Here is a 15460-nt window from a genome sequence, read left to right on the forward strand (position 1 = left end):
ACGTTTCAGTTCAAATTCCAATTCTACGCAGTCGCTCCGCCCATAAAACAGCTGGCGCCGCTTTTCCCTCCCTCCCCTGGTGCCCCGCCTTCTCCCCATCCTCGTCCGGAGAAATCAACGGCTCGCCCAAGCTGCCACGTTTCCCTGCTGACGTTGCCCGGCCGGCTGAACCTGTCAGCCAATCGGTTACCTAAATATCAAAGTTGAGTCAACCGGGAAACAGGAAAGAAAGAGCTCTGATTGCGCACGCGTCAATCTGCCTGTAGGTTTGCTGGGAAACCGAGTTTTTTGCTACTCAGCTCGAAAGCAACCCGAAAGCTGTCGCGGGACTTAGGAACTCAATTCCCCAGGATTCCTTGCCAAGGTTCCCACCGCCTTCCCACCATCATGTAAGCCCCAGCCCTCCACTAGAGGCTTCTCTGTTTCCTGGTTCGGAGGTGGCAGCCATTTTGAGTTTTAGGTGCCAGAGCGGGGACGGCTGCTGTCGCCGTTTGTGTAGGGAGTTGTCGTCCCTGGTGGAAGGAGACACCGTTGTTGCCAGTGTTGTCACCTTTGGGTGTTTGGTTGGATAGGAAGTCCGACCGTCCAGGAGCCGCCGCTGGTGGGTCTGACCGCCGCCTGCTCCGCGGAGAGAGCTCATTCTCTACAGGCCGTGGGGGGCCCTGCTGACATGTCCAGTATGAATCCCGAATAGTGAGTAGTAGCTTTCTTGTGTGCGTAGGGACAGAAGGGCGTGAGAAGGTTATGGAGGGAGCGGGAGACGGGGACGATGGCGGGATGAGGTAAGTGGTAATGGAGTGAAGGGCTTGAGTGGAGCAATTGCTCCCTGCCAAACGGAAAACAGGGACTCAGAAGCGGCTTTGGGGCCACAGACCTAGGGAACAGGGGAGACTGCTATGGCTCTTGACGGATCTGAAATGGTTGTTTGCGCCCGCAGCAAGTAAACAGAATGGTGACTTTGGATTTAGTATGTTTGCAAAGAGCATTCTGAGATTTTTTTTTCCCCCTCTGAAAGATAGGGTTTGGCCTGAAACTTCTGGGAATACTTTTGTAAGATGTAAATAAGCATCTAAGAGTAACTCAGAGTAGTGTGTGTCCCAGACTTCTGATAACTAAACAAGTTGATTCATTATTTGGTATATTCTATAGCACAGGTGGGAAACCCGTAGATCATATTCTGTCCTTAGTTGCTCTGAGTGGCTGTAGGTCCCCTACTCTTCCCCACCATCCAGGTAGGCAATCAGGGATCAAGATCACAGCTTCCTGTTGTTAAAGCTTATAGTGGGGAAATGGTGTGTGATTCAAGACATTGGAGGTAACTTTTAAAAGAAGTGGGCTGTATCTTTATTTTAAGTGAAGAGGGGAAGTGTTATTTCACCAAGGAATTTGGAGTAATGCACATAGTTCCCTTCATTTAATTCTCACAACTGTCTGTGAGGATGGATAGACTGGAAGATGATCCAAGGTCGTTTACTAAATGACAGATATGACAGTTTGAACACCATAATCCAGCAACTGGATCTTAAGTGATGCTTAGTATGCATACAAATGCTCTCCACTGGCTATAGAGTTCCTTAGATGTCTTTCTGTAATGGTTGTTCTGTTCTCTTTACACCAGCACCCTTATAGTCTTTTTTCTAGTATGCCTAGGTGGGCAGCCTTTTGGTGACTAAAAGCTATATTTAATATTTAGGAGAGGCAGAAGGTGACAAACTGGGTGGGTGACAATGGGCTTTGGAGAAATTTGAGTTTTCTTTGGATTTAAACTGTGATATGACTCTGTAGAGCTTACACTATAGTTTTCATCTGTTCCCCATCTCGAAAGACCAGCAAATTGTACCACTGGGGTTCAACAATCTGGGCCAGAGGTGATTACAAGAATTAAAAGGGGGATCCAAGACTGTCAGTTGCCTGCCCCTGTATATTACATTCTGTCTTTACCTTTATCTTTGGTTTATAAACATACTTCCCTTTTCATTTGTATCATCCATTTCTGCTCTTGCTCATTTCTTTTTTATTTGTCTTAAAGGCCACTCTGTTTCTGGAGACTTCAACCCTTTTTCTTCTTCAACATGTATGTAATTTGTTTCTCTCCACCCCTGCTTTATCTTTACTTGTTCTTTTCAACTTGGCAGCATTGGTACACCAAGGCATCACTCTTTAAAGAATTTATATTGAAGGATAATTTGGCTGCAAAAGTTTGGAAAATAACTCATGTGAATATATTGTTGGTAGACTTAGTCTGTTCTTTTAAGGCAGCTACAGTTGCATTGTTGAGGCCTTTTTAATAGACAGATGTATATAAAAGGGTACTATCTGCAAAGTGCAAAAAGAATAACTCTGAGGAAATGGCCCCCTAGTGAAAGAAGAACTGAAAACTTGAACCAGGAATGACTTGCCCAAAAACCTATACTGTAATTTGTTCTGAACAGTTATTTGTGGAGTTTGTTGTCAGAGTTTACTGAGAAACTGAACAAAATTGAAGAGAACCTCTAATGTTGTCTGCAGAAGTTGGGTTACAAATAGCAATTGTCACAGAATGGAGGTGAGAAGATTTTAAGAAATGTCATAAAAAGTTAACATTTCATTCTTTTATACTGAGAACTGATTGCTTATATAGTAGGTTGCCTTTGCAAAGACGTTTGTGCCCCCCAAACCTGCTAATGCAAAATACATGAGCTTATTTCTCATTTAAGTCTGTGGTGTGTGAACTTCAGTAGTGTTACTTTGTAACTGATAAAGTGATCTTTATCATTTGATCACTTTGTAGCTGATTCACACTTTCTGACCAGTTGCTATTGACTGATTATTGTGGATGTCCACTTTAGCTGAGGGTCATGTGTTTGCCACATGATTCTTACAGAATGCTTTCTGGGCTTATGTTGATTTTGCAATGTTACTGCATTGCAGTGAAACACTTCTAAAAAGTGGAAACTGAAATGTGGAGGCACCACCAAATGAGTACTGTTGATTTTTTTGTTATTAAAGACTTTTGATTTCTCAGTAACTTTTCTCATCATCCACCCTGAGTTCTATAGCTTAAAAGCCGAGTACCCTCAAATCTTGTTCTACTGTTTCCAGGCAACAAAATTAGCAGTGACACACTTGAACAGCAAGTCTAATTTTATCATGAGTTAAACTTGTATGTGGTGAGAGCTAGGGCCTGAAGAGTAAGCTTGTATTTGTTTTTGGCATCCTAAAACAAATACTAAATGAATGCTTGATACCGCATCTGTGTTTTGGCTTAACATGTTAAAACTGTAGCTTACTTAGTTATGTAGAATACATTTGGGAACAATTTTCTGGAAGTTCCCAAATGAAATACAGCAACATCAAGGGTAATATGGGGATGACTTTTTAATAGGACCCTAATCCATGATAAATGTAGGAAGCATTTTCTTATCTACTTGACTGAAATCAGATGGTATTGATGTGACTGTGATATGTTCTTGAAGGATAGACCAAGAGGTGATGCTGGTGGTGCTTGTGCTGCCTCACTCGCTTTTGGGGGTCTCAGGATTCCATCTTGCCCTCAATACTTTGAATATCTATTTGAAACTCTTGGGAAATATCATTTAGAGATTTGGACTAGAATTTGCTTCCTAGTGCCAAAAAGGCTGTTAAAATCATGAACATGAGAGGTTGAGGTGAATAAGCTGAAATACATTATTTTATTTAAATGAAATAAGTACTATAGGTAGGAGAAGCTGATTTGAGGGAGATGTGCAATATGTCTGGATTGGATTGCATTCCTTTTGAAATACTATGTTTGATAAGCCTGGATTCAGTGCTGTTGACAGAAGCACACCTGGCATTAGAGATGAAGCAGCATGCATATACTGTATAAAAGTGCACTTTTCTTTTAATTAACTGCATATCCAGCTTGTTTTTTTTATCACTGTTCTGATTTAAGATGTTTAATCTGGTGTGACTAGACTAAATTCAGGGTGTCATCCTTTTCATTTCAACATTTTACACATTTTGTAACTTATTTGCAAACAGCTTCAGGAGGCCTTTTCCTCTGAGAAAATGTTATTAAAATATTGAAATAAAACAGAGCACATAGCAAGCAACCAAACCAAGGTTCCAAAGTATTTTCAAATCTTACTGATAAGCCTGCAGAAACTATTAAAGGGTTTAATGCTTTAGTTACTAATAGAACAGAAAAGTACTAGAATGTAGTTGCAATTTATAAAATCAACCTGTAGTTTACACCTACTGCAATTTCCATTGGTTTCCTTTATGAGTAGTGCTAGCCGTACTAATTATAAAACTAATCATTTTATTTTGCAGTAATGAAGTAAAATCTAAGATGTGTATCTGTTTTGGATAGGTAAAGTACTGACAAGTAGCTAATTCAAATAGAGAATTCTGTTAATAAGGATGCATTTGGGCCATGATATCTGCCTTACCTTGACTAGTTTTGGAAACTAAGCAGAGTTAGCTCCTCTGATTAATACCTGGATTGGCAACTTACAGAGAATACCAAGGACATAGGCTAGACTGGAAAGTTGAAAAAACATCCTGGAAGAAGGCAGTAGCAAATTACTGCTGTACTGCTGCCAAAAAAAAAAAAATACAGTAGTGGAAGTTTATAAACCCTTTAGAAGTATTCATAATCCTGAAGAACTGTGACCTACAATGTAGTTGGAGCTTCATCTCATCTCCTATTAATAGATAAAGAGATTTTGATTAAACAAAACACAAAACAGTGTACTGTGTCATGTCTTTATTGAATACTGAACCACCATTCTCCGAATAGGTTACATTGAATCTGATGCTCCAAACAAGATGATAACCAGATGTGAGTTTGAGGGGTCCTCCCCTTTGAAAAAACCAGAAAAGTTGATGTCACCATTGATTCTGCTTTACAGGACACAGTTAATGGAAGTGAATCTTGCCATAATCAGATGAGATCCTTTGAACTTTGAAAAAGGATTGTTAATGCTCAGGAGGCTGGAGAGGACTATGAAACCATTCCCAAACAGTTTGGTCTCCGTCAGGCCATGGTCAGACACATAGTATACAAATGGAGAAATCCATTAACATTGTTATCCTCTTCCCAGATGTAGCTCTCCAATAAAAATCACTCCCAAGAACAAGGTATACAATACTCTGTGAGGTTGCAAGGAACCTCAGTATAATGGTAAAGGGCTTGCAGGCCATGTTGCATTGACTGATGAGTCCTCCCAAGGAAAACACCAAATAAGAGTGGTGCGCATGAGGGGATAGAAAGGAAGAGGTCTCTGCTCTCCAGAAAGCACATTGCCACCTGCTTAAAGTTTGCCAAAGACCACATATGTGTTCCAGCAGACTACTGGAACAACGTTGGGTAGACAGGCAAGACAAAAGTGGAACTTTAAGGTATTGATGAGAAACCAAAACACTGTGATCCAACAAAAGAATCTTATCCCACCAGTGAAGCATGGCAATGAAAGTAGCATGATTTGAGGCAGCTTTGTGGCCTCAGGAACCAGATGGCTTGCAAATGTTCAGGGAACAATGGATTCTGGTTTGGACCAATAAATTCTTTTTTTTAAAAAATAATTTTATTAAAAGTTTTAGATGCAACATTAAAAGATAATACAAACTGAAAAAGAAAAAAAGTAAAAGTAAAAATCTCCCAAGAAAACAACTTCCCACCCTCATCACAAGTATAAACAATTGCACAATCTCTCTACCTCTTCTTAATTAACAAATACGAAACTCTTCACCCCTAAGTCATCTCTTAACAATAGGCAAATCAAATAATAAATTTGATTAATTCAAACAATAAAAGACAAATGAATAATAATAAATCAAATAATAAATAAATAATAGCCCCAAAATATCTGAGTTAAAGCAGTTCTGTAAAGAATAGGCAAAATACCTTCAAGCAAGATTGATCAACAGGTACAGAAGATATTTGGGTGAGATCTTTGCTGATAAAGGGGATGCCACAGTTAAGTTAAATCTTCACATACTTTCTGATAAGTATTATCTCTTCCGGTGAGGCATGGTGGACTGAACACATCCCTGGATAATGGAGATGACATTACAGCTGAAATTTGCAGCTGGATGCAGGATCCAGACTGGTGAAATATCTCCGGAGCAAAGAGAGATCTCGAGATCACCCTCACATGCTCCGCACAGCTAGTTCTCCAAGTAAACCACAGGAACGGATGTTTTTGTGGTCGGCTGGTGAGTGGAGCAGCTGGGAGTTGAGGGCTTCCATTGGAGCTCATAGCTGTAATGTAGCCTTTTTGGATGTGAAGTTCTGCTGATCCTCATTTCTTAATCACTTTGGACTTTAATTTTTTTGCTACTTTTTAAATATTAGGAACCTCCAAAATGGCAAGTTTTATGATTTTCACTGGGTGAGCTTCATTATTGATTGTATTTGAATGATGAGGTTTGAGGGATTTGTGTAAGGATAGAAAATGAGATTTGATTAAGGCTAATCGAATTGTGTTTCTGTCTTTGTAACTTCTGTTGGATTTTTACATATTGTATTTGAATTTAGGATTCCAAGTGGGTTTATTAGATTAAATTATATGTTGTTATTTCTGGTAACCCTTAATGGACTTCTGCTGATTAGAGTGGAGGATGAAACCTTAAAGATTTGTTTATTGAGAATGTGATGATATGCAGTATGGACAGGTTTGTTGTATTGTAAGAGAAGGTAATAAGTTGCTAAAGTTGTTGTTTATACTTGTTGGGTAGGAAGGGGAAATTACTTTTTCTCTTTTTTCCTCTTCCTTTTTTTCCTGTACTTTTTAACTTTTACCGTTCTTCCTACTTTCTCCAACAAAAACAGTGCTTGTTGGTTCAATATATACAATTTTAAAAAATGACACAGTACACTGTTTTTAAGTTTGTTTAATGAGAATCTCTTTAGTAATAGGATTTAGATGATACTCAGATCCACTGTGGGCCACAATACTGCAGGATTACAGATAGTTCTAAAGGGTTCACAAATGTTACCTCACCACTGAACATGGATGTTACCAGGAGTCCAGCTCAGCACAAAGGAACTGATTACCTTGATTGGTTACCTCCTAATGTCTCTGAACTTTGTTAGTGCTAGCAGGTTATCCCATGCATGCTATTAGTGTCTGTTAACGAATGGTGCCATATGCTCTTTCAGGCACACCCAAAATTTGGATGGAGCTAACATTTGATACAAGTCACAGCAAAGGAAGAGAAAGAATATAAGAGAAAAGATGGGGTACCAAAGAAACAGTGTTATTCTGTGTGCTTTGGCACAAAAATAAGTGATGATTTCAGTATTAAATTTAGCTTTTTGTCTTCCAGTCTCTTCTAATAGAAATAATTTCACTGAATACTTTGAAACATTTCTAATTCTTTTACTATCTAAACCACATGAAATTGCACCTGAGATAATTAGAGATAATTTGATCTTTTCATTATATCTGCAAAATCAAATTTGCTTAAACATTGACAGAACTGTACATGCTGTCCTAAATTCCTTGGCGAAAGGGTGAGATACAAATATAGCAATGAATGGCTGCTTTGATTGAACACACTGTTGAATAAGTAATTTAAAACTACTGAAAGTTCTTTTTTGTTGAATAATTTTCTGAAGAGATATTTGTCTTATATAATAATTGTATATTACATGTTTTTACCAAGACATGGCACAAATCAGAAGAACACAGTAATTGCAGAATACCATCAAATAAAATTAGTTCACTAATTAACAGCCAAACCAGTAGACATGAACAGTAAAACAAATCAAATGTAATAGCCATGCATATTTAAAGCAACACTTTGCAATGGTGACTGAGGATGTGTACATCCATAATTTTTTTTTTAAAAAAATGGTATGAACCTAGGAACTTTCAAGATTATTGCCTGATTATCCAACTGTATTCTCATTAATCTATTACTCAAATAAAAAGACTTTTAAACCCCCTTTAAAGTTCATCAGAGTTTTACAGGGATGAAGGGAAGGAAGGAGCTGATTCCAGAGTCATGGGGCCAGGTTCCTGAAGCCTGGGACCTGGGGACCACAACCCTGAAGTGAGAAAGAAGCCCCTGCTTAGAGGAATATAAGGAACTAGAAGGATTGTGGGGAGGAATAAGGGCAGACAGATGTTGTGGCCAGGGGGAATAACTAGCTGGCTCTAAGCAAAAATACCAGTAATTTAACTGGGCTGTGACCTGAATAAGGAGGCAGTGAAAAGCCCTCTGCTATATGAAGAGAACAAGAATAGCATGGAGATGCTTTTCAAGATGTTCTGGACCTATCTTGGACTGAGATAGAACTCCTGCCAGAAAATTATTGCAGTAATCGAGGCATGAAACAACCAAGGCATGCACCAATAAAACCATAGGCTCCTCTGTGGAAATCCCCATCAGAAACCCAACTTAAAATGTGAGGTTTTTATTTACTCCACTCCTGTAAATGTTCCTTTTCCATGAGTGGGTTATTCTGTTAGATATTGATATGCAAGCTGTCAAAATATTAAACTTGTAAAGCTAACCAGGCTGCAAGATGGAGTGCTAGACAACTCAGTTGTTCTAAGGAAGTCTTGGTGCTGATTTTTTGAAACTCAAAGATTTAAACAATTCCTAACAACATACCCTTTAGCACTAGTAATGATGAAATAATTTTGTGTTGTTTTAAATTTGCATTGCTAATCTTTCTCAGCTTCTGTGTATTTCACTTTTTTGTATTTATCATGGGAATTTGTTTTTATTTTAAGATTGTTTGCAGCCCAGAGTCACTTGCTGAGATGGGCAGCCATACAAATAACATAACATTAAATTAAATTAAATTGAATTGATAATCACAAGTGATCTGAGGGTTTCATTTACTTAAATGAAACGACTTAAACATGTCTTCCAGCACAATCAACAAAAAGGGTATAGAATTCCATGTGAATCTTTTCACTGTTCTCCCTCTTATTCTTGAACTTCAGTCTCAGACCAATCCTACTGAGAAGAGCTTTAAACCATGAGTTTAGAAAAAAGTTTTCCATAAAGCTGTCCATGATTTATTTTCAGTGTTTTACATGTATAGTAACCTGAATTGTTGAGTATGCTTGCTTTTTTTTTAACACAGTGCAAGGCAGGTATTAAAACATAGGTACATGAAAGAGTTAGCGTAACTGATACTTTTCTTTCCGCAATGTTTAGGTCTGTCACTCATAGCTCCTTACTGTAATTGTTACCAAAACACATGGGAAGTTGTCTACTTCAGTTGTCTTTGTATGACATCAGTGGTCTATCTATGGGGATAGATAGGAAAACATGTGAGTAAACAGCAGAATATTGGACCAGCTGTATAGTGCCTAAAGAATTGGGAAAAGTCTTGGTAGTATTGATGATTCATAATTTGAAACTTTTAAAATTCTATTTGGATTGAGAAAATCTTACGAAAGAATTTCACTCACTTGCTTCAGGTACTCCAGAATTGATTTCCTATGAGGACATATAGATATGACTGGGATAAAATTAATTATCTGCCCAGAGTCCCCCATGAGGCGGAGATGGGTGGTGAATAAATTTACAAATAAATAAATAATGTGGAGTTCTGTAGATTTGAAATCTTAGAATTAAACACTAGTAATAAAACTGCTTAAATCTGAAACAAAATATAAAATTGTTTCTGAAAATTATTATTTCATTAAATTTTATGTCAGAGCCTCCCTTGTAGGGAAATGCAAAGAGAAGGTAGCTCAATTTAAAGTCTTTCCACTGTTTGTGACTTTTCTAATTTTAGCTGTCAGGGCACCCAGAGAAGGATCTTGGAGGATAATCTTGGTGTTAGGCTAATTCCATGCTTGGTTTACCACAAAGACTTAAATCAGTGCTTCCCAAACCTGGGTAAATTGCCCAAAATTGGGTAAAAGTGGTTTTTCTTTGGGTAAGGACACATTAACCCATTAAAGTGTTTTACCTACCTTACCTTTTCTGATAAGCGGTTTTGGGTAATGAAGGAAAACATTTGGGAAGCACGGACCTAAATGCTACTTAAGAATTCTGTTTGGAAACAAATGAAAGCCAGTGGAAGTTACGTAATGCGGGCAAGATGTTCTATCCATCTGGTCAGTCAGCATCTGGGAGCTTTATCTCGGACCAACTTGAGTTCTAAACTGACTCCAAAGAAACTCCATGCATACTGTACTGTGTTGCCAAGCTGTTTATGACATTAGAAGTACTGCTAGCACCAGTTTTAGGAGAGAGGTAAATAAGGGACAAGAGTAGATCTGATAGTAACTCTAGGCTGATCGTTTGATTCTTTGCTGCTGAGTGTACTGTTTACAGAGTACCACAGATGAGCTGTCTATCAAGAGTAGTTCCATCTTCTCTGGAATGAATTTCAAGTTACTGATCTTCATCCAGTCCGTTACTAATTGTAGACATTTCTGCTGCTTTGTCAGCATATTAAAGAATTGTCTTCTCCAAATCCCTTATTCAAGTCAGAAAACAAAACAGAGTCCTGCAAGTGCTGGAGGAGTAGTGATTTCTTAGTAATATCCCTTTCTGTGGGATCGGAATTCTCCATAAAGTACCAATTACCATATTGACCAATTGATCTAGAAAGGTAATAAAACTGAAGATCTGTAACAGTTCTTCTGTCATTTTCTTATTTTCATCACAATTTAGTTTCCAGATAGCCACAAAATTTAGATTTATATTTGGATTTCAGGATAAAACCCATTTATATAAAACCTAGTATATTTTGACAGGAGGAAAATTGTCAATTTTAAATAGAATAAAACAAAATTAATACGTTGTATGAATAAATAGCTTTAATCCATCCTAAAATTGTAGGCATAATTGTGGTTTTCTCTTTGCAGTGATTATTTATTCAAGCTGCTCCTTATTGGAGATTCTGGTGTTGGAAAATCTTGCCTGCTGCTTAGGTTTGCAGTAAGTTATCATGCCTTTTCAACTTCGGGTTAATGATTAAAAATGGTATTAGTATCTAGGTGTTTTAGCCTCCATAATATTTATACTTGCTAAGTATTTGTAAAAGAAAACATCAATTTCCAAGAAAAGTTAGGGGAAATGCTAATCTTGTGGATGCATTCATAAGACATGCAGTTAATCCTTCACAGACTAAAAGCCCAATTTTGCAATGTTCCTTAATGGTTAAAATGCCTAGAGTTCTTACGTTGGATATATGGCTGAACTTGGGGCTATTGAATTTTGCTTGCCATGTGTGAGGCCAGTTTGTATGCTCAGGAGAACTAACAATCATCAAGAGATAAATCCTGCATATGATGCTCTGTCCTTCACTATAGTGTGTAGTGAATTATTGAAATATTCCATGTCTTTCCAGGTCTACATGGTAAGTGCAAACCATACAGAGATCTGATCCTGTAGTTGGTAATGTTTTGTGATATACTAAACATTTAGATGGCTTGATTGTATTAATCATTTGCTTATGTTACTCTCCCAACAAGCCAGAGAAAGCAGCCCTAATTTGTTCTTTCACTGGCTCCAAAACTGGCTTGTGCAGTGTGTTAAATTAATGTCAGTCAGTAGTTTGATAATGTTCACTGGCTCCTCCCATCATTATCTGAGCAGTCTGAACTAGAAACTACACATTTTTTGCTAAGCCAAAATTCTAGCAAATTTGTCCCTCGTGGCTTCAGTTGGTATTTTAATCAAACCTTTGTTTATATTGGGAGAGGTTTCTCCTTTCTGTGGTGGTCATGCTTTAGAATACAGTATTACTAATGATTCTAAAATTGTTTCCTCCTCCTAGGATGATACATATACAGAAAGCTATATCAGCACAATTGGTGTGGACTTCAAAATCAGAACTATAGAGTTAGATGGCAAAACCATCAAGCTTCAGATAGTAAGTATTATCTATTGGTAAATCTCAGCAGGCTGCACTATTTAGGGCATTCCTGTAAGTTTCATAGGCTAGTTATGCCATAAGCAAACCTACATTGTGGCCAGTTCCAAACTGTCAAGTAGCAGCAAAACTGGACTGAAGAGTAGTTTTATACGTACAGCAGTACATGACAAGTGTTGCTCTGTGTTTTGTACTTGAAGGTACTTCGTGGCAAATTTACCGAAAGGTTTCTATTGATTGAGGGTATATCTAGGATAAGCCTTCCATGAACAAAAGGACTCCATTTGTTGACACATGAAGCCTGGATCCAACAGAGCCTCCTCCTCAGAGGGAATAAGGAAGGGACTTTCAAAACCTTCAGAAATGAGAATCTTTTGGAATGCTTACCCTGAGACATCAGAATTAGGTTTTTATTTAAAGGTTTAAAAGAGATGGCAAGAAAGGACCTTTTACAGGTGCCTCCTGGTAATCCTTATAGCAGCAGTGAGCCTAGTGTTAAGTCCCCAACAGTATTTTATAGTTGATTTCGGTGAAATATGGATTCTGCTTCATTGTTTAGAGTATTTTATTTCATCTGATCTTTCTGTGATAGGTATTTCAGAATAGTCAGTTGACTAGTAGTATTATCAAGGTCTTCTAATCTGTCCAGTCATCAGACCAGAATGGATGCAGTCTTTTAAGTAATTTTCCACATTTTCTTGTTTTCGTAGTGGGATACAGCAGGGCAAGAGAGATTTCGAACAATTACTTCTAGTTACTACAGAGGAGCTCATGGCATCATAGTTGTGTATGATGTTACAGATCAGGTAAGTATTTGTTGGTTGGGCATGTGAAGAAATAGCGTGAGCATGTCATAGGGAAATGTAACTTTGTATATAACAGTAATTAGGTGAAGAGATGATTGAATTCAGTGGTGACTGTTCCTCCTCTCACTTTGAAGTCTTGCTGCACTTTAAATCATCGTCCCACCCCCATCTCAGATGCTTCAACCAGTTATTTTCAATATCGTGGTGTATCTTCGTATAAAAGAAAAGTCTTGAGGCAGAGATCGTTTTTCCTTAATTCAAGCCAGAAATTCCCAATTTGTAAAGCACAGAAGAGAGGTGGGCACTATTGGAATTGTGTTTAAAATGCAATGGGATTTGTCTTAGAATCCAAATGCACTATAGCAAATGGCTGATCTTAGATTTAATGCATTCTTTTATCTTTTAGGAGTCTTTCAATAATGTAAAACAGTGGCTTCAAGAAATAGATCGCTATGCCAGTGAAAATGTTAACAAGTTGTTGGTAGGAAACAAGTGTGATCTGACTACAAAGAAAGTAGTAGACTATACAACAGCAAAGGTATGCCTATCTTTTAAATAGCTTTAATCTTCAGAAACAGAAGAATATTGTTGACTCCGCTATGATAGAAACAAGCTAGAAGGTGTATAATGCTGAGAACCAGTGAGATGTAGTGGTTAGGACATCTGATTAGGCCTGGGAAGCCCACATTCAAGTCTGTTTTTGCCAGTGGGGCTGAAGTTGGACCAGTCACTATCTTTCAGCCCAGCCTACTTCACAAGGTTGCTGTGAGCATAAACGTGGAAGATGAGGACTATATATGCCACCTTGAATTTCTGGAGGAAAGGCTGGGTGAAAACCAAACTAATAATAGTTAAAGCTAACTGAGGATACGTAAAAGTGCTTCTGATGCTTCCTGTTCATAATTGGCTAAATATAGAGCAGCTACATTCTTTTCCAGATTCTGGATAATAGAACTAATAGTGATGTGTTTACTCCACAGGAATTTGCAGATTCCCTTGGGATTCCATTTTTGGAAACCAGTGCAAAAAATGCAACAAATGTAGAACAGTCTTTCATGACCATGGCTGCTGAGATCAAAAAACGAATGGGTCCTGGAGCTACAGCAGGTGGTGCAGAGAAATCCAATGTTAAAATTCAGAGCACTCCAGTCAAGCAGTCCAGTGGAGGTTGTTGCTAAAACTTTCCTTCCCAGCTCTTTCTCAACAATGAATCGGAAATCTGAACCCAACTGAAAAATGCCTGAATTGTACTGTATGTAGCTGCACTACAACAGAATCTTATCGTCTCCACAAAGGTCAGAGATTGTAAATGGTCAATACTGACTTTTTTATTCTCCTGACTCAATAAAGCTAACTTCATTTTCAGAAATGTGTTAAACCTTTTGTGTGCTGGTTTATAAATGTGTGTAATCTTTGTTACTTTTTCTTATACCAGATCATTTCCTGTGGTTGGCTAAACTTTGAACATTATTTTGTTCTGATTGTATTGGCACGTTTAGATGTCAGGTTTAGTCTTCTGAAGATGAAGTTTAGTCTTTTTTGTACTCAACAGCACAATTGTGGCTGTCATTTTTCCATGCATAAAGTTCAGTAAGGCATTCTGTGTAAGATCTAATTTGCTAGTTCCATGTAGAGCTCTAAGAAAATGGAAAGAATACACACTGCCCGGGATTCTGAGATCAGCCCTAAATTGCGATGTGCAGCCAAAGCAGGTTTGGACTCTTGAACAGCACCTCCCTTGGCAACCCCCCTTTGAAACAGCAGGGCATTTCACAAAGGGGAGGGGGGTTGCCATTCTAAAGGAAGTTGCAGTCCCCTAACAGTTCTTTGGATCACAGATGCTGATTTTATTTCATACTCTGCATATAATTTGTGGCTGCAGACTCTTGTAATTTGTTGCACAAAATGTAACAAACTGAAGAAATGTTTAATAAATATTGTACTTATTGGAAGTAATCTCAACTGTATGGTGATAAGTATTGTCTTAATTCTTATGAATAAGGGGGAAAGCTTGCATTGTGCCCCCTGTGAACTTTTTGTGTGCGGTATTGGCACTTTAAAACCACTTCCTTACAGACTATACCTGCCCAGCCCAGCAAATGACTAGCAAATATGGCCTACATGACTAAAGTGTCATGGTGTTTCTGGCATGTGCGCTATACTTGGAACACAACTTACAGCATTGTTTATAGAATCATAATCACTCTAAATGTACATCTCTCTTTCCCTTTGCATCCTAATTGTGTTTGAATCTATTTCTGAATGGTTCCATTTAGAAATTGTCTCTCTTGCTCTGTCATAGAAAAGGAAACAGTATTTTTCCTAACATATGAATGACTTCAAGCTAACAAGGTGATGTTAACTCTAATGGTATGTTATGTCTTTTCTAAATAATGTTACTTCCATTCTCTCACAATCAATACTGTTAACTTTAATAAAATTTCGTGCAATTTATTGGTTGGCTTGGTTATGCACAAAGGCACAAGAAAGCTGCACTGGTAGGCATGGTAATAAGGCAGCTGACCAAAAGACAAATATACATTTGTGCAGGGAGGAAACATTTAAATACATATGTGAATCTGATCAAAAATTGTGGCTTGGATATTGCTTCAGTGACCACACGTAGAACTTTTGTATAAAGAAACTAATCCATTAGTGCCTGATATCTGGGTTTTAACGTTACCAACTTGATAAAAGAATCTTATTCGCAAAATAATTTAAAACTGTCATTGACGCTTTTTTGTAAGGAAACATTCAGATGTGATTGAGAGGCAAATGTTTAGCAAATCTCTAAGAAAATTTCATCCCCATTATGGGATAGACATTAGTGATTTGC

General features: G+C 37.9%; 1 protein-coding gene across 1 annotated transcript; it reads left to right on the plus strand.

Moving 5' to 3' along the window:
* Nucleotides 1-425: 425 nt before the first annotated feature.
* Nucleotides 426-15078, plus strand: RAB1A (RAB1A, member RAS oncogene family). Its single transcript, XM_063316674.1, has 6 exons — nt 426-693; nt 10809-10881; nt 11723-11818; nt 12529-12624; nt 13031-13162; nt 13605-15078. Exons 1-6 carry the CDS (start codon nt 671-673, stop codon nt 13800-13802), a joined length of 618 nt encoding a protein of 205 aa, XP_063172744.1. The 5' UTR covers nt 426-670; the 3' UTR covers nt 13803-15078.
* Nucleotides 15079-15460: the final 382 nt, after the last annotated feature.

This window comes from Candoia aspera, chromosome 1 (assembly GCF_035149785.1).
Source record: "Candoia aspera isolate rCanAsp1 chromosome 1, rCanAsp1.hap2, whole genome shotgun sequence".
NCBI classification, from domain to species: Eukaryota; Metazoa; Chordata; class Lepidosauria; order Squamata; family Boidae; genus Candoia; species Candoia aspera.